Source organism: Centropristis striata, chromosome 16, assembly GCF_030273125.1.
Source record: "Centropristis striata isolate RG_2023a ecotype Rhode Island chromosome 16, C.striata_1.0, whole genome shotgun sequence".
Lineage (NCBI taxonomy): Eukaryota > Metazoa > Chordata > Actinopteri > Perciformes > Serranidae > Centropristis > Centropristis striata.
This window is the reverse complement of record NC_081532.1, coordinates 10794573-10815436: the sequence shown is the minus strand read 5'-3', so window position 1 is coordinate 10815436 and position 20864 is coordinate 10794573. Positions and strand designations below refer to the sequence as shown.

The following is a 20864-nucleotide window of genomic DNA, read 5'->3' as shown; positions in this document are numbered from 1 at the left end:
TTGGGGTTTGACTCCTGGGACCCATTAGTTGAGATGTTTATTGTGGATTGCACAGTTAAAGCCCCACAAAAGTTTTCCTTTTTTTAAACTCGGTGTAACCAGAGGCCAAATCCATAAACTAAACATGCTGAATATGCATTTCAAATAGTCTTTTCATGAGGAACTATAAGGAATCTTGGGGCTTTGGTGTTGAATCTTGGCTCAGCTGAGAGTTTACTAGCTTGTGTGCAAGACTGAAAGCATTGTCCGCTGCCCGCCAAGGTATACAATGTATTGTGTGTATGTGTGTTTATATATGTGCGTGCATGCTTGTTTTTGTGTAACGGAGTTCAAGCATGCCTGTGCGCCCAATTGGTGCATGTTTATGTGGGTGTGCGCGCGCCTGTGTCTGTGTGCCGATGTGCGCAGTGAGGAGGAAGTGGCTGTGTTTGTTTAAACTAAGCACGCTCAGCCATGTGGGACAATTTAGCGGGAATGAGAACCCTGCACCCCCTCCTCCCTCCCCCTCACCCTTCCCCAAGCATGCAGCGACCTCCTCCCCCCACCCTACCCCCAAAACCTTCTGAATGGGCGGCTGTCTTTTGAAGGCTGAGGGGTTGTTTGGGAAGTAGGTCCAATAGTGCGGGGGGAGGACAGGGAGGGGGGGAGGGCAGGGGAGGAGCGCCCAGACAGGTTAAAGCTGGAAGTGGGACAGAAGAGGAGTTGAGGGAGTATAGAGGAAGAGGAGGAAAGGCTGAGCGCTGGTGCATAAAAATCAAAGTGTAACTAATGTTGATTGGTCACTGGTCCTTTCTAGTGAAAACCATGCAAACACGAAAGTCATACACAGCAGACGCCGTCTTATCTGAGCTGCCACTTGAAAAGGATTCAGCTCTGCGTGCAGAAGCATCATATTTATGCTAAACGGCTGTGTTACATGGAACCAACTGCATTACACAGCAATAAAGCAAAGACGGAGAGGAGGTGGTGAGGCCGAGGACATGCACAGGAGAGACAGGAATGGGGCTGTAGAGCTAATGCAGAGCTGCTGCTGTAGAATGTCATGCAAGCATAATATTGTCATGCCAGGCATGTAAATAAACGAAAGTCTGATGCTTGTGGTAGGCCCCCGAGAGGGCACACTGTGCATCACTTTGAGATTATGTGTGTGACAGAGGGGAAGATAAAGAGAGAGTGTTTGAACCTGAGTTGAGTTCACACCGCCTTCATATCGCCATGGTGACAAGAGGAGTAATTACTTTGGAATAACATGCATTTCTGAGACTGAGACATCAGTAGCCTATATATTTTAAAAAGAAATAAACGACTATCTGACTGTTTCTCCCTATGTATTCCTGTCTGTTATCAGTGGCTTGTATGTCTGTCTTTGTGTTTGACTGTCACAAATTACCTCAAACACGTGTGTTTCCTTAATAACCTTCATTTCTTCACTTAAAACTGCTCCAAATGCTTCATTCACAATGTTGAAATTAAAATTCTACATTAACATTTGAATGCTGTGCAACTTATTTTTTCTTTGCATGTCTTTTCATTCTGTTTAAACCCATTTTTAAGCCCAATGGCAGATAAAGATTAGGCTACAGTGACATTATTAGTAATATATTAGTAGATAAGGTGGCTGTTATGGTGATTTTTAACTGTAATGAAAATAGGCCTTTTCTTATGCACTGATTTTGCACTGAAAAGACTCATGAGGCTGTTATGAAAAATAACTTTATAACTAAATAAATGAAAATTAAATAGTTAAAATCATATTAGTGCTGTGTGTTTTAGTATAAGTCAATTGCTGACCATTTACACAAATAATAAATAAAAATAAAATGAATAGTGAAGACAATTTTTTAACCGATCAATAACAATAATTTAAACATAATAAAAAAAATAAACCCTATAAAAAAGCACAAAAAAAGAAAGGGGGGGGGGGGGGGGGCAGCAGAATGGGAGATATATCACATAAATAAAATAAATATTGCACTGTTGTTCCACGGTATTGAAATGTTAATTGTTTTCTGTTTTTATATGAGCAAAATAACAAAACTATTATAATAAGTAAGTTTATTTAGTAAAAAAAAAAAAGACAAAAAAAAAATATTTTTTTGGATGATGACATCATGAAATATGACGACAGAAAAACCTCAACAGAAACTTTAGATACAACGTTAAAAAAAAAAAAAGACCTGAAGCCCACCTGAACTGAAGGTATTTGGTCAATAGGTTAAATGTCAGTAGGGTTCAGTTGTGCTGTGCCTTGGGCTAAAAAATATTTCTAAATCTTCAAGGCTTCTTGTATAGACTTGAAACTGAGCAACCCCGGCTTCATTAGCAAGCGAGCCATGCCAAGCCAAAACCCAGATGGCTTGTGTGTACATCTCCACAGCCTGTCATACTACCCACCAGTCGGCCCAACTCAGCCTTTTGTCTCCTGCCTTGTCCAACTAGCTTCCATGTGTGTGGCCAGACTGAGCCTTGGAGATCCAAGGTGTTAGGGAGGGGTTTGCTGTGAGCTCTCCTCAGGCTCACTGCTCCTCTCTGGGCTGCAGAGCGCTCAGCCCTCAGCCTCTCTGGATCTGATGGAGAAAAGTCTGAACTGTGGTGGGGCAGGAGGAGGGACGGACGCAGGGAGGGATGAGAGGGAGAAGGAGAGAGAGAGAGGGAGACAGGGAGGAGGGGGCAGAAAAGGACAAAAGGAGAAGAAAAATCTGGAAGCACTGCCATGAAGAAGAGTGAGTCATGTTCATGTGCTTGTGGGAGAATAGCCACTTCCTCTGTATTAAACGCACACAACAAAACACCAACAAAATACCGCATTTTCTTAAGGCAGTCTGGCGTAGTGACAGGACTGATGATGGAGATGCTGGCATGGAGATGGCAGGGATGTTGCAGACATTGATGGGGCCGATGGAAGTAATGAAGACAATGACATCAGTTTTAATGATGATGATTAGGGCGGGGTTTATGTTTGTGCCGGTCGGTAAACTATTTTGTTGTGTGTGGTCACCAGTTTTGTGGAACCAGACCCTGAACATCTGTAAGTCAAAGGAGCTCTCAGTCGGAGTTTGGCGGTCCTGGCTGATGTAATTTGTGGAAACGTCAGAGTCTGAGTCCGTGTGTTTGAGGGTTTGCATTGCCTCTGTTTGGACCACACAATGATCCACATTATTACCCTCCATTACTTTCTTCCTTATGCAGGAGACATAAAGAGAATGTAGATCTCCTTTAATTTTTTTATTTTTTTTAAGCTTTCCTCTGGAGTTACGTCGCTGCTGCGTGGCTACGTGGCAAGCATTGGACTGTCAGGGCCTCTACTGTGGGTTTACTGCCTGCTGGCCCCCAGCCCAACCACACACACACACACACACACACACACACACGCACACGCACACATGCACACATGGCCAGCCCACAGCCGTACAGCTGCAGGAGGGAGGGCTTGCTGGCAGATGCACACATCTGCTGGAGCTTGCTGTCCTTATGTGAGGCTAACGGCTAACACAGAAGTCCCAGTGCAACACTGAGCTGATTGTGAACGCTCTGCCTTCATGAATAGCCAGGGAAAAAGTGGAAAGCATGTTTTAAACTCTTTATTTGCAAGAGTCATTCAATTTCCCTCCCTGTGTCTCCACACACACACACACACACACACGCTGTGTGCCTGCTGTCTGTGGTATGACAGGCAGGACTAATGTTTGTTCTGGAGCAATAACACAATTAGGATTCCACACATTTCTCTCTCCACACACACTCAACGTGCGGCCCCCTTAGTCCCCCCTCCCCATTTCTCCCCTCTCCTCTTACCTCCTGTCTTCTTCCCTCCCTCCTCCTCTTCTTTCCATCCTGCCTCCCTGCCCTTCTCCCAGTTAACAGATTGCTGTCAATTCCGCCCTGCACAGACAGGCAACAGATGATATTGATTTAATAACACCAAATTGCTTTGTTTTTGACAAAACTACAGAGCTGCCTCAGTCATGTGTGTGTGTGTGTGTGTGTGCGTGTGTGTGTGTGTGTGTACTTTATTCTTGGCACAGTTCTCCTCTTCGGTCCACTGCTCTTCCGCTTAGGGTTCGATGCAGGTGATCTTCCACCATACACCAATTAACCTTTCTCTCTCTGTCTCTCACACAAACACAGACACACACACACACGCACTGGAAGTACTCTCCCTCAGCTCCTGACCTGAGTGTAAAATAGCCATTTCCTCTTCATTTTGTTCACAAGGAAAACTGATGCCTCACCTACCCCTCCCTCCCTCTCTTCCTCCCCATTTCTCAACTTCTCTCCTCTCTGTCTCCTTTTTCTTTTTCTGCACTCCCTCTACTGTCTCTTTACCTTTCTTTCTCTCTGACCCTGTTTTGTGTTCCGCTATGTGTTGAGGGTGTTGTCTTGATCCTCTGTGTTTTTGTGTGTGTGTGTGTGTGTGCACACAGTTATGTAACTGTAGTCTCTCCCTGGGAATGGGCCGCTGCTTCTTTGAGCTCCGCTTTTTACTTCCTCCCGCCCACTGTCCCGGCAACAGCCTATAAAGGGAGCCGGCAGCTTCCCGTCAGCCAGTGGGAGAGGGGAGCTGTGTTTTGACAGGGTAGTGGAATGTGAGGAAGGCGGGGTCTTTCCAGGAAGTGGATGGCAATGGAGTCAGATCCTGGAGCCTTTGGCTGAGCTACTTATTTGGCACCCTGGAAACCACTGAATGCCGATGTAGTTTTTTTAATGTGGAAACAGGCTGATCAAAGCTTTAAGAGTTTTGTTTCAGCGTGTACACAAGTATTCTGTTGTTTTTTCACTTAAAAGTCAATTAAAAAGTAAGTTATTGTGATTCATTTTTAGCTGAATATGCATGTTGACAGAGCAAAATGGAGAGACAACATGACTTAAATCTTTAAAAGGCTCAGTAAGAGAGAGGGGAAATGGGAGGGAGAGGCAGAGCGAGGGCTGACTTGAAGTCACTGGGTCATCTGTTTCTGGCCTGTGTTCCTGGAAACCAGGCCTGATGAGAGGATTGGATGGGTGGGTAGATGGATAGATGGGAGGATGAGAGGGGAGAAAGGCTTTGCCCAGGGTGCTTATTTTCTGTGTGAGTGTGTGTGTTTGAAGGGTGAGGGATGGACGGGGGAGAGAAGTGCTGAGCCTGTCGTTTACCAGGCTGAGTCCTGACTTGTCGGCGCTCCGGCTGCACACAATGATCTGCAGAATGCCTGGCATTTAGAGGAAACAGGGAAAAAAAGGAGACAAGGGGGGAAAGAAAAAGAAAGAATACTTCTATGAAAAGAAGTAATCCAGGAAAAGAATGAATGCACCGTGATCTTTTTATGCCACTTTATCTGGGATTAATTAAATGCAGCATGACTGTTCAAGACTTCATCATGTACATCAAGGTTAGGGGTGTTCCTGCATTTCCTCGAACTAACTACAGATTGTTAATAGCTCCTCATCTGCCTTGAGTTATGTGCAAGATGCAGGCAAACCGACCGCAGTTTAACCTTGGAAACTCATTTGCATTCTGCGAAAGTGAAGAAATGCTCGTTCATTCAGGGAATGTGGGACGTGGCAAAAACTTCCAAAACTGCAACCTTGTTGTGAGGATAAGGTTGCACGTATAGCAGTGGCCAGAGTTCGTCCATGTTCGTCCTCTGCAGATATTCCAACAGATCGTCTTGCACCCAGACAATCACAAGTTCACCTTGTTTTTGTGAAAGGGGCCATGAAAAGGATAATGAACATTTAATTGCAAATCCATTGAAGGTTTGTAGGTTTGAGTGCCAGCTAAATGTGCTATAAACTTTCATATTTGCAAGGTTACTTTCAAGAGAACACATTTTCAAAGGTACTTTCTTTTACCCTACCTTGAGAGATGGAGTTGTTAAGGAAACCAGTGTTTTTATACAGAAATTATGACATGATTGATCGATGCATTAAGGGAAAAGATGACTTGGTTAAACAATTTTCTGTGATGAAAATGAGTTTAAAAAAGACCTCTTAAAGTGGATTAGAAGCCATAAGCTGCAGCTGGTCGGCGGAGGCGGTTATTTAACATCAGGTGTGGTTTCTTGAGGTGCTGGATCTGTTCGTGGGGGGTGGAAAAGTTGCTCTCAAGGCCTAAGTTCAGGGAGTTTGGAGAGGAGCTTGTTCATACATGGTTTGCAAGTGGAACTAGTGTGTGTGTGCTTGTATATGTCCGTTGCATTCCACTCCACCCGTTCCGAGTTCTTCTTCGTGGATGACATATCATTACCGCAATTACAGGGCAGGAGGAGGAGTTCGACCATAGACACACACAGAGGCGTGCACACATAAAGGAGCTGCGCAAAATATATGCACACACATATGCAAGCCAAATGCATGCAGGCAAGTTCAAGCTGAAATTTGCTTCAGACACTTTGCCTCTGTCTCTCTCTTTCAGCCTCTCAATGCACACCCTCTCTCTCTCTCACACACACACACACACACACACACACACACACACACACACACACACACATACACATACACACTGCATATGTGCAGAAAGCTGCCAGCCGACGTGGGAACCCGAAGAGGTTCCATCTTTTATAAATCCCCTCTCTGTCTTTCCCAAATGTGTGTGTGTGTTCACGCTCCCCTCAGAGTAAGCACAAGCACAGCATTCCTCTTTGCCTTCCTCCCCCCCCTGCTCCCCCCCCCCCCCCTCCCTCCTTCTCCGCATCTCCCCCTTCTCCACCGCACCTCTCTCTCTCTCTCTCTCTCTCTGGTAAAAAGGTACTCACTCAATCTGTGTGTGTGTGTGTGTGTGTGTGTGTGTTAGAAAGAGTGTGAGTGAGAAAGAGAGAGCAGGTCTCTCCTAGACTGAATACCTTTTGTAAAAGGAGCTGGGGTTGAATGGGAGTGGTGTTGGTGGCAGTTTCCCACCATATTTAGAAGCTACCCCCCCTCCTCTGCCTTTCCACACACACACACACACACATATGCACGCGCACACATATCAATGTGTCTGTGTGCATGTGTATTAAATGCCAGCACAGATTAAAGTTGGTCAGTTGATAAAATGGGTTTAAAAGGACTTGGATCGAACCCAGTCATGTTTGGCATAAACTGTGTTTGTGTGTGTGTGGTGCAGTGAATAGATAGCCATTCAGTTCTGAGCAGTGACACCTGAGAGCATTCCTAGCTGCTTAACACACCCAGAATGAGGAAGAAGATACCTGTTATCTCTCTCCTTCTGTGTCACTACGTTTACATACATTCAAATCAGGTACACCAATGTTTTTTTTAAAAGCTTAAAGCAGTTTCCAATGTGCTCTGTCAAAACAGGAAACGCATGTACATGAGGCCACTGTCCAGGTTAATCTCTTCTAGTCATGACTGTGAAACCACAGAGTCACAGAGAAAAACATTTCCCAAGTACCAAATAAAGTTAAGCTTCAGTTTCAATTCTCCCTCTTGTTTCTGTTTTTTAGTCAGTGTGAATTATCTTCTGTCTTTTTGTTTGGCTATACTTTTCACTTTAGTGGTCATCTTTTTTCCCCATCCTGCACGTACCTCTCTAACCTATGCTTTTTATTTTTTTCCTCTTTCTTATTTTATTCTTTCTATTTAACCCTCTGGACCCAATGCAGTTCAAGGCTGATATTGCTCCTGTTACATTTTACTCAGTGTGGCCTTGTTTCTCACAGCAACATGTAAGTCCTGAAGCTCTATGGGACCAGCACAACCATGGCTAGAAGTATGCAGTTGATAATTTAATTTACAGAATTTGGAATCAAAATGACATATTGAAATATTACAAGTTTTACAGTCTCTTCCGTCTTCATTGCGTGAACATTTTGCATTTTGGTCGCAAATTTGCTGAATTTTTGTTACATGACTGTTGGCGTCTGCTCAGTCATTCATGACTTCTCAATTGCATTGAGGAGCGCAGAATTTAATGTTTTTTACAGGATCTGGTTAGTGCAAATGGTTTAATTTTGACGAAATTTTAAATGAAACATGTTGAATAAAGTGATTTTGATAAATCAACATTTAAGCTTTCCTAATGTAAGTGTTTATCACACAGGAGTAATTTCAGGACATTTTAAAAATACAATGATCATTTCTGTTTCTACAACCTCTGGCTATGGTAAATTGTGTAATTTTGGCATCTTTTTTTCTTCCTTTGTCTTTAAAAAAAAAAAAAAAAAATAGAAAGCCTTTCAAAGCTGCCAGCAGTTCGTCAGGTTCAGAGGGTTAACCTCTTTGTCACCAGAAAAACTCTAAAAACGAGATGAACACATTTTAGGGACAGAAATGTTTTGTGCATATCTGTCAATGCATTCCCACAGCATCTCAGGAGCTGTGAATATTAAACAGGAATAAATGGAGTGAATCACAATAGCAGCAGCTTTTTAAACAAAATTACCATCTTGCTTTTCAGTTTTTTTAATCACATGGTTGCTGGTATTTAAAAATGGGGGTTGTGTAAGATTTTTGCACAGCTTGTGTATGAGCAGTGAGAACAGTTCAGTAGTCCAAACTCCACCCCAGCACTCTGCAGGCCAATGAAAACTAGTACCTTGGTTGCAGGGCAGTTTTTTTGTGGTAGGAATCAAGAAACCAAAATCAGAACCAGCTTTAAGTTCCTGAAAGAGTTCCCAAGTTCCTGGAAAAGTTTGTGTGCTGGATAAAAAAGGGCTTAGATTCTGTCTTTCTCTCTGTTCATGGATATTAGCACGGCGTGTTGCTGGTCATGGTTTCTGCACTAAACTGTTATCCAGGACAGGAAGCGGGTGGTTGGGACCGCAGCTGACCATGGTCTCTTGGCCAAACATGGCTTCTCGTGGAGCCATGTTTGTTTTAATTGAGAAGTAATGCTCTGACTTAATGTTTCTCTGTTCTGCATATCAGAGTGTTTACATATGTCTGTTTGATATCAACACATGCATACTTCTTCGACAGCATATTAATCTTCTGTAATGAATTCAAACTCAAACGCTGGACAAACACAAATCAGTGTGCAGTCGATGCAACCATGCATATACATTTTTCATTCTACGGCATGGGAAAAAAGAAAGGCACACTCTAGTACGTAACATTGATATAAAAGCACGATGTTGCACGTTTGGAGCTCAGAGACACATTCCTCTGACTGACTCAGATTAAGCCTGTGTGGCTGTCAAAGTTCAACCTGCACTCCGTCCGAGTTTCTAGACTTTTATAGATTTCCATCATCTCCACTGCCTGTCCCTGGATAATAGTGCTCTGATAGGACAGCAGAATTACATCTGAAATCAATGCTTATCTCTTTTTGTGACACATTCACTTCTGAAGAGGTCTTGTCACGTCAGTCATGTGTGTGAACCATGTACTGTTCCCTAAAAAAGACTGACCCAAAGCTAAACCATTAGCAGATTTTTAAAATGGATCGGTGGATGAAACGGGAGCAAATTAATCGATACGTTTATCAGCCCGATGATTGGAGTTGTCAAAGACATGAAAGGAGAGCCTGCTCTGATTCTTGCTGATATCTAAGTGTGCAGAAGGTGAAGAGGAGTTAGGATAATGTTATGAGCCCTGAAGGCGAGCTGCAGGGGGAAGCTTGGAAATGGAGCTGTACTGAACAGAATTACTCAGGTTAGTCAGAATATGAATTTGTAGGATAGAGCTAAGAATAAAGGATTTCATTTAGAATAAGACACACTTAACTTTTAACTCTTGTTAAAGGCTATAAAATATATATGACATATAACTTTAAACTCTTAACCCTTTGAACTCTGCAATGGAAATGCTGCACCGGTTGGTAGTTTTGCTTATTGATATCATATCTTGGAGAATCTTTAAATGCTTCATAAATCTCAACAACCTGATCTGAACGGTTATGTTAGTCAATATACCAATAGTTAATTGATTTTTAAAAGTATGGAAATTGTTAATAAATACAATAAAAATAAAATAATACATGCTTATTGATATTTGAATAAATAAAGGCAAAACACTGATTCAAAATGTCTAAATGAAAAAACATGCAAAATATTTCTTAACGCCCCATATGTTCTTTGAATTATGCACATTTCTTTTTGTTTTTGAGATTTTGCATTTTGATAGTTTCATCAAAAGAAACATTTCCATTCATAATTTTCTGTATTTTATATCCCTTAAAATGTCTACAGCCCAAGCTCAAATATATTATAAGTCAATAAATCATAATAATTGTAAAAAGTATTTCAGTTTGCAGAAAAATAAAATAAAAACATTCATATCGACATGTTTCTCTGCTCCTCTGGTGCCAATCTGTTGCTACATGCATCATCACAAGCGAACAAAGTGATAACATGAAAGACGGAAGGCATATCTTTCCTCTTCAAAAAATAATAAAAGCTATGGCTATTATAAACTACTATTTATTATTTTAGATCGATTCAAACAGGATCATGCAAACAACAAAAACCACAGGAGTTCTGTTTTCATTGAGTTGAAAATGTTTAAAACTCCCAAACAGAAACCTTTTTTCTTTTTTTGTTTTGCTTGTAGAGCATGAAAAAGCCTCTAACTGCTGTCATTAAAAGCAGAGGAAAAATACAAACTAAGAGTCAGACGTGCTGATGCACTGATTCAGAGCTGCTCTGCATGACGAACAGCTCACGACTCACTTTGATCTCCCCAGTTGCAAAACTTGAAAAGCAGCAGTCGACTTGTGCAGCAAAGTAAAAGGAATACATGTACAGCCAATTAGCTAATGTTAGCCTTATATCGCCTGTGACTTCTCCCCCTGTGCTGCATGCTGTCACACTGTTTATTTCCTTTACGTCATCAGCAAAATCTCTGTGGTTTGAGGTGAAAGAGGAACAACCATGTGATCAGTTTCACACTGTCTTGCCAGAGTTTTTGTTTTTATGAATAATTCATTCATGTGCAGAAAAAGAGAAGTTGGTACACTTGAGATCATTTGAAAGTATTCATTTTTTAAAAAGTATTATTAAATTTTTGCTAAATTTTAGTCTGACCCATGCGATTTTTTTATACATCTGATTCCGATACAGATTTCTATGGGAATTGTACACTTATTTTGGCACCGATATGACCTTTCTTAAACAAATAACTTTATTAAATAACATTTAAAATTATTTTACAGTATACATAGAATGTATTACATTGCCAACCAACTGATGCAATACCAAAACAAATCTAGAAACATAGCAACATAATATAAGAAAAAAGTAAAAAAAATAAGAATAAATGGCAAAATAAACATTAGTGTATGTTCAGTATCAGTCTAATGCCATTTAAATAAAGAATACATAAAAATAAAATAAATAACTTACACCATTTCTAAATCACCCTTAGCATAATTTTCTGCATATAGCAAAAAAGTTTTCGTATTGGCACTGATCGGACAACCTATTTACCAATAACAAAAGATACCGATATGTCAGTAAAAGGTCGATATCATTCGATAATATCGCCAGGGCTCGAGTTTCCAAGTTCAAATGTAATCAGAGCAAGAAATACCAGGCTCCAGAGGTTTTGGCTGCTGCACAATTGTGTGTGTGTGCTTGTGTGTGTTTCTATGGCTGTGTGAATGATGGTTGGGAGAAAGAGGTGTGAAGCAGTCGACTGGAAGTAAGTCAGACAGTCTGTTAGGTGGTTGTGAATATCCATTATGCTTCATCAGGATGGACAAACTGGAGTCATTGGGCGTGTGTGTGTGTGAATGATGAATGGCTGTATGAGTAATGACTGTCGTGTTATGAGGTCAGCTGCCCCTGAACATCCACAGCTTCTGTGTGTGTGTGTGTGTGTGTGTGTGTGTGTGTGTGTATTACATCTGTGTGTGTTTTACTCTATGCATCTTTTATGTTTGAGAGGCAGTTTCCATGCTTACACGGGGCTTTCTGTCTGATGACACAGACACGTGTACATGCATGCACACACACATGCACACTCATGCTCCTTCACATGCACACTCATGGTCCTACACACACACACACACACACACACACAAACACACACAAACATTCATACACCCGGACAAGCGAGTGATTGTTTTCTGGATTCAACATGGAATTTTTCAATTTAACATTTTATCCCTGCTGGGAATCGACACCTTATTCCGCCCACATTCCACAGGGCAACGGAAACCACTGTGTGTGTGCGTGTGTGTGTGTGCATGGTGATGTCTGAAGTTATCAGCAGCAGCATCCATCTGGTAATGATTCCACTGGGAAACAAAGGTCATTATTCATTCAATGATATATGAAATTTCCAGATATGTGCATTAGATCCTGTAGGAAACAGCTGCAGAGCAACAGGGGAATCTACATTTTCCCCACATATAACATGCACGTGACTCGGCCTTACAAGGCAAATAGTCACAAAATCAGACAAATAAGACGTCAGCACACGGAAGGATAATCAGTTTTTTTTTTTTTGAAACTTGCTTCTGCACTGTGCAATTTCACACATCAGTTACTCCAAATTGCAGCGAAAGGTTAAGTGTTTAAATTTGGAGGATGGTAATGCCAAGAAATTATATAACAAGACATCAGTAAGCTACACACAAAATTTTTGTGTTTATCTACTACACTGCTGTATGATTGCTTTAAAGAAATAGTTTGACATTTTAGGGTATCCAAAACCACTGAAGCTACAGCTGATAGAGGGTTAGCTTAGCATAAAGACTAAAATCACAGGGGAACGGCTAGCCTGGATTAGAATTAAGCCGATAAATAGTTTGACATCCAACCTCCCTAAAACTGCAACTTGTTGTTTATACAGGACACTTTTTGTACAGTTTTAACGAACAAGATATATTATGTTAGTGAGTGTTTCCCCGTTTCCAGTCTTTATGCTAAACTAAGCTAAGCTAATCATCTCCTGGCTCTAGTTTAGGGATAATATGGTAACCGTTTTCATGATAATAGCAACAACAAAAAAAGACTGTTAGTATTTTAAGACAGTTTAAAGTTCTGATGTTCTACTACCTGACAGTAAATACTGTCCAGCATCAACCAAAGTTAGCTACAGCCTCCTAAATGGAGGCGCTGCAAGTCATTGAAACATGGTGAGAAGCCAGTGACCAGATTATTTCAGCCTTCTAGGAGGACCAAAGTCTTTATGTGGTCATATTTTTATTTTTTTAAAAGAGGGCTTGATCAAAGATGGTCACACTGCCTGCAGAACATGCAGAAAGAATAAAGCACTGTGAAAGGAGGCAAGACTGAGAATCTGATGAGTCATCGTGTTAATACTGTTATCTGTGATCATTTTGATCACTATAGACGTGCTGACATTTTTAAGCTGTTTTATCTCTCCCTAGTTTTATAGTTAATGTACAGATATTGGTGTCATTGATCTTTTCATCTGAATGTAGATCCTTAAATGTCAAACTGTTTCTCTAAAGGGTGGGTTTTGTAATTTGTTTTGAACTGAGGCTTAAGAAAACCATAAATGACGCAATACAACTTTATTTCTTGACTAGTAGACATTTTTTCTCATAGGAAGGGATGCACTAATCCAATGCTGATATCTTGACTGAAATAGCTGGACTGGCTATCAGTGACAATGGGACCAATCTATTAAACTATATTTTATGTTTATATACAATATAAATTATGTATTGAGATTTTAATTCCTTGGTTATGTTTTGTTGCTGCATTTAAAAGGGTTTTTTTTTTAGGTGAATTGCAGTAACTGTTCATTCTGAAGATGTTTCACTAAGTTGCTTGTGCAGGACAATTCAGTAAATGTATGCCTATGTATTTATGTGTTACATTTTATTTGACAAAGTAAGGAAACCAATGTTAAAGTCAAGTCTGATGTTTCCTTACACATAAAAAGAATGATCCCAGTTATTTCCACACAGTGAGGCATACAGCTTATTAATTAAGTTTTTGGCTTGGTTTGTCTTTCTATCAGCAGGATTATGGAAAAACTACTGGCCTGATTTTCATGAAACTTGATGAAAGGGTGTAACATAAGCCCAAAAAGAACCCATTAAATCTTGAAATGGATCCAGATTACAGTGTAGATACACGTATTATTTTTTACTTTTGTTTTTTTGCAGGATGGGGCTTTTTAGTTGGTACACTCAGTATCGACCGATACCCAAAGTATCGATATTGGGACTGAAAAAGTTGAATTACTACTAACTAGATTATGGATTTTCCAGTTGAAATGTCTCACTTCCTGTATGCAAAAAAAAACTTCCTGCTAGTAGCCTCTCCTTCACAATCACACACATAGAGTACATTGTTGGAATCTCATTTCTACTTGTGATTCAGGCTGATGAGTATTCATGAGCAAGAGATTTTAAGAATATAATGAATTTCTTCAGGAAATTAGGGGCTAATTTAAGAACACAGGGTTATTGGAAGAGATGTCTCGGACTGTCCTCTCCTTCATTCGCTCTCCATTTATCATAGAACCTTCATTTACTTATTCCCTCTCTCTTTCTGCCTCCTTTCTTCTCTGTCTCGCTCTTCTCTTTTTCCTGGCAGAGTTGAGAGTGGTGTTACCATCTGTCTGCGATGTGTCCTGGACGCAACTGTGTGTGTGTGTGTGTGTGTGTGTGTGTGTGTACAAGGCAGGATGGCCAGGCTGAGCTGGGAACGGGGCTCAGATGGAGAAAGAGGGAGGATTTAGGACAGAGAAAGAACAAAATCAAAAGAATTAAAAGAAGAGTTGCAGTCAGAAAGGACAAGAAAGACACAGAGAGTGATGTGTGACTGTGTGTGTGTGTTTATGTTGCAACACTATGAGCCACAGCTGTGTGATCTACTAACCCTTTCAAAGACCTTGTCAGTGCTAGGAGACGACCAGCTGAAAGAAAAGACACACAGCTGTTTTTACAGGAATGCTGTGTGTGTTAGTACGTGTGCACATTATCTGGTTATGTACTGTGTGTCAGAAAGGGATATCAGGGATATATATCCTTAGTGAAATTCAAAGAAAATCCTTGATGCATACTGTGAGATAGTGTGTGTGTGTGTGCTGATAGCAGTTTATAGCCATTAGTCAGTAGCTCTTTAGCAGTGGTTTCACTCACCAGTTGAACTGAAACGCATACGTCATTCAGTAATCTACCTCTGGCAATAAATCTGTGTGTGTTTATATATGTGTGCATATGTATGTGTTAGATTAGATTTAGCGGAACATTTTGGCTTCAGTTCAATGTATATCTGCTGTATATATGTGTGTGTGTGTGTGTGTGTGTGTTCCCCCAGGAGACAGCATATATATCACAGCTGACGTAAGTGTATGGGAGGTTAAAGCATTTCTTTGCTGTGTGTATGCGTAAGCACATACATTATAACTGATAAAAGTTTTGGTTAGCAGTTGGTTAGAACCCCGGGAGGGCCGTGTGCATGGCCAACACACACTGCCTATATTTTTTTTATGTTTTGGTTTTTGCCCTATAGCCAATTAGGCAAAGCCATGTTATTTTCCACTTAAGATGAATGGCCTCGGTTGTTGTTTTTATTTTTTTCATAATTATGCTTTTTGGTTTTACTGCTATTATTATGCAAGCGAAGAAAACCAGATCCAGATTTAGCTGCTCTGTAAAGAGCGGCATTACAAGTGACCCCAGGAGGCCTCAGAAAACATCCTATTTCTTTATATGGACTACTGATCTGCTGTGTGCTGTATTTACAGAGCTAACAGCAGGTGCAGTAATCCTCATTCACCTATCAAACTCAGCCCGTATTCATCCACTGTTTCTCTTTTTATTAATCCTCCAAATAGTACATTCACTGTAATCCCTCCTGTATTTTACAAGACTATTGTTAATGACGAAGTGCTTTGAATTAGTCTCACTCTCATCTCTGTTTTCTGTTACCTCTTTCATCTTTTTTCTTTTATATTGACATGAAGTGGCTTGTTGTATTTTACCAACGCTTATATGCCAGTACAAAGCAAATATAAGAGAGAAAGACAGGATATAAGGAGGGTTTTAATGTTCATCTGTAAGAAAAACTAGAAAATGTCCTGTCTCTTTTTTTATGTGTCCATTTTCTTCCCTTTTATTAACCTCTTGTACACAAGGTTTTCTTTCTTATCTTTGAGTGGATCACTTATCACTCTTTCTCTATTTTTTCTGCTTGTGTGCACCTTTATTGGAATAAGCATTTTGGATTTATTTCAGTATCTGTAACTCATGTTACACAAATATATGTGGGTATTGATAATAGTTCACATCCAAATTTGGATGGAAATCCCATAACTACAGTAAACTGATTTAATAAAAACTGTAAAAAGATTTTAATGCTCTCTTGAAGTGGAAAAATGTTTTGTCAATGAGAAAATTTCACAAATAACACTGATGGAAACACACTGCTAGGCTTGCCTTTCTTTGGCTCATTTTCAATAATAACCAATATCATTAACCAATGTGGAATTAGCCAGCTAGTTAGCTCACTAGCCAGCTGCTAAATTAGTAAAACTGAAATGTTTTTAGGTCTAAATTGATCTGCCAGGTCAAACACATCTGGTACTTACACAGGTTAGCTTAGCCTAGCATTAACACTCAAGCAGGATGAGCAAGCTCGCCTTTTTAGGTCTCAGTTTTTGTTTATATGAAAAAACAACATACACTGTATTATTTTGTGGGCTTTAGAGTTGTTGATAGGTGGCTTTTGGTACCTGTAGACAGAGCTATGTTAAGCTAAGCTAACAGGTTACTCAGGCTTTCTGTGGAAATAAACATATATTACCAAAATGTCAAACATTTTTATAAAGGGAGGTTTAGCAAATGTGCTCTTTGTCACTTATGCAGATAAAGCCATATGTCATACCTTCACCTTTGTGTGAAAGTTGCAAACAGTAAAGGTCACCGTTCCCCTTTTTGTTCATCAGTGTTTTGACAATCCAGTTTGATTTCTTTTAAGCCAGTTCAGGGAAAACCCTAACCTGGTTTGTACTTTTCTTGTCAAAAATACCTCTCGCTCTTCGTCTAAGTCACACTATGTGTATTCTATATATATAACTGAACAAGAGTGACGTCCCCTGTTCCTCATTTCCTCTCTCTCTTTCTCTCTGTACTTTCCCAGGTAGGGCAGTTCAGTGAATTTCTCCATGAATGTACGTCACAATGATGATGACAGACCAGATTCCACTGGACTTGGCTCCGCCCCCCCTCCTGAACGGGGAGGTGCCTCTCATGCCTCACATGGTTAACGGCGACGCAGCACAACAGGTAAACGCAGATTAACACACAAACACACACATCTGTCGTTTACATTCGATCATTCTTGCAGAGTGAACATACAATTGCATCCACCTCCTTTCAACATTCCTGTGTTGCCTTACGCACACACCAACCAGATGCATGCAACAACACACATCAAACAGTCATGCAGGCACTTCCTTTTGTTGTCATGTCGTCACATGGCTCAGGGGTTGTTGCCACAGGTAATGAACAGCTGCCAAGCTGTTACAGTAAAGCATTTGTCATACAACAGGAACTAGAAGAAAAGCACAGATGCTTACAGGCATCATTCAATCTTTCTTTACACAACTGGCTCTATTGATGGATCCCAGGCCTTAGCTTAAATTACTTTGAAAAAGGATTCAACTGCTTCTCTGAGGCTGGTTGATCTTATCAGAAACCACAGAGCCAACTGGATCACCTTCAAAGTACAAAACCACACCCGAGCTCTGCACAGGCGAAAGGAAACCGATCAAAGTAATTAAAAGCATCACAGTTAATTGACTTTGGTCTAATCATGTTGTCACAGATATATTTTTACATCGTGTGCTTTCGGTAGATGAGAGATGATGATGATGATGATGATGATGATGATGATGATGATTATGCATCGTCCCCAGCCCAGAGGAAGCACGGTGGGAGTGTTTTGGCTGCGACACATAACAGTTAGGGAGGATTTTGGCTGTAACACACAGCAGTTAGGGAGCCCTTTTTATTGTAACACCCTGCAGTTTAAACTTGGTTCCCAGTGTGGAATCAGGGTTCTAGACCGATGATTATATAGATTAGTCTCTGCATGTGTGTGTGTGTCCATGTTTGTGTGTATTTGTTTGTTTCTCGGTCTGTCTTACACTGTGTGTTTCTTTTACCATTTCAGCGTCTGTGTGGGCACACGAGTGTCTGTGTTGAGTCTAAATACATACTTCTGTTTGTGTTTGTCTGCTTGCTTGTCTATGAGCTTTCCTGTCGGTCTCTCTGTGTCTACCTGTCTACACCTGTATCCGTGTTTATCTGTATCTGTGTGCTCCTTCAGTGCATGCAAGCAAAGATATCAGATCTATTGTTAGGGTGCAACAGTATGTTATTCTACAATATTCCATGTTTTAAAAGAAATGTTATGTGCATTATGAAGTCACTTTTTTTTCATTTTACTGCTTGTTCCTGGGTTCATAATAAGATAAGTCTATAGCCCTTGCTATTAGAATTTAAAACCTTCCTGCTTCAAACAACAGGAGAAATTAATTAATTAAATTAAACTTGTGGCCGATCATTGCATTGTGTTTTTCAAAAAATGTGCGATTCCTTTCTGCACAAGTCAAGTCAAAATTTATTTATAGAGCACATTTAAAAACAACCTCAGTTGACCAATGTGCTGTACAGTTATTAAAATACAATAAAAATCATACACAAATATAATAATAAATAAAAACAAAAAACAAACAATGAAAACAATAAAATAGTAATAAAAACTCTAAAAACAGAGTTAGTGTTAAAAAATAAAATAAAAGAGTAAAAAGTAAAAAAGCCAAGGATTCTTGCCCAGCTGGGACTGAACGCCAAGGAGAATAAATAGGTTTTTAATAATGTTTTAAAGTGCTGAACAGACTGTGCAGCTCTGACCTGGAAAGGTAGACTGTTCCACAGCTTTGGGGCCGCCAGAGAGAAGGCTCTGTCCCCACAAGTACAGAGTCTGGACTCTGGACGACCAGGAGCAGCTGGTCAGACGACCTAAGTGCTCTGGAAGTACTGTGGGGTTTTAAAAGCTCTGATAAATAAGACGGTGCCAGACCATTTAAGCAGTTAAAAACTATTAATAAAACCTTAAACTGGATCCTAAAAGTTACAGGTAGCCAATGCAAAGATGCAAGGATGGGGATAATTTGCTCATGCCGTTTCTTTCCAGTCAGCAGGCGGGCGGCTGCATTTTGGACTACCTGTAAGTGGCGCACTGCTGACTGGTCGAGACCAACAAACAAAGAATTACAATAAAATGGAGCGTGCATGCTAAATGGTGTCATTTAAAGGCATAGTATTTGACTTGCCTGCAATAAAATGTCTAAAATATGACTAGACCAATATGAGTAATCTGTAATTTGAATTAAGGTAATTTTTCCATTTCATTTGGTCACCTGTCAATGGCATCATTTCCTCAGGGTTGTGGTTGTCTGCCAGAAGCTTTCAAGCCACATTTTTACCATCCATTTTTTTCCATTTTTTTCATGTAAACTGAATGAAGGATTTAATCATCAGACGTCTGGATCTTAAGTTATCAGAGAAACAAGCTGAGCAAATGTAAGTGGCAGCTCAGCACACATCCCCTCCGGGTCCTCCTGTGTCTGCCAAATAGCATCGTAAAAACACAGATTTTTAACTTGAAACTGCTTTATTCTTTGTTTTTATCAGTTTTAATCACCGGTTCCATTTGTTTTGGAGAGGGAGAGACCTCTAAGGATAATTCGGCTTCCAGTAAAAACCTTCTGAACATCTGGATGTTAAGTTATCAAATAAACAAGCTGAGCAAACATCAGCGGCAGCTCCGCTCAGCAGCCCTCGAGGACATCTTTTGTCCGCTAATGGCGTCGAAGAAACACTGATTTGGTGACAACAACTGTCATGATCCCACACTACTTCATAATGTCAGCAAATTCCATCTTTTCTTATTGTTTTGATTGAGAGACCCCTAGTGGCAGAAAATTACATATTGTGCGTCTAAAATGTACCTCCTATCATACCTCCCAAAAATCAACTGCTGCATTAAAGTGTTGGCTAAATACTAGGGATTGGCATTTTTAAGAAACCTGCTAACTCAATTATCTATAACGTTAACGATCAATTAATTGATTAATTGCTGCATGCATACATGCGCAAAATAATATATATACAGTTCTATGCAAAAGCCTGTTTTGATAACGGACGTTTTTATTTTGAAAGGACGAAAAGAGACTTGATCCTGTGAATTGTTAAACTAACTCAAGTGAGATGACACTGTAAAGATAATGTCAGGGAGTTCAATGTTTTATGTTTTCACAATAATTGCATTTAAATAAAAAATACACAGATCGATTAAAAGTTCCATGTGATCGACCAAATTGTTAACAACCATTAATCAATCATTGATTAATTATTCCCATCCCTACTAAATACTGTAGATATCTAGCAAAAATCATCAATCATTTCTCAGAAGATGCTTCAATAACGTTGTAGCCTACGGAGATCTCATCTAATATTAAAAATATTGTGACTGTATCAAACCATAAAGTAACCGGTTTATACATAACGCATATATGCACTCACTCCACTCACAGCCACCCACATGGTCTGATATGGGGGTTTTCTCAGTCCTTGGGAAACATGGGTCGCCCTGTACTATGCTGGGGTTCCCATAGCAACAGCAGCCGCTGCAGCAGACAGAGCAGGAAGTGTGTGTGTGGTGTGTGTGTGTGTCTGAGGGAGAGGAGCAGGTTAGCACTGAGATGGGAGAGCATGCAGACACTACAGGAGGAACGCAGGATATGAGGATTTTACGACGGCACACCTGTAGAGCATAGACAGGGCTCCGCATGCATGTGTGTGTGAATACATGTGTGTGTGTGTGTAATGGAGGGTCACCTGTTTCATGTCTACAGCCATGTGTACACTCTCAACAATCTGTATGCGGAGAATATGACGGTAAGGTGCTCGCACACTCCCTTCCAGCATATTCAGCAGAAACATTTGG

At 40.4% G+C, this 20864-nt stretch overlaps 1 protein-coding gene across 2 annotated transcripts in view; it reads left to right on the top strand.

Moving 5' to 3' along the window:
- fndc3ba (fibronectin type III domain containing 3Ba) overlaps positions 1-20864 on the top strand; it is a 125569-nt gene that overhangs the window by 12767 nt on the left and 91938 nt on the right. For both annotated transcript variants that reach the window (XM_059354072.1, XM_059354073.1), the window contains exon 2: positions 16989-17134. In XM_059354072.1, the coding sequence (XP_059210055.1) occupies positions 17018-17134 (117 nt within the window). In that variant the 5' untranslated portion in view covers positions 16989-17017. The remainder of the gene's footprint in view (positions 1-16988; positions 17135-20864) is intronic.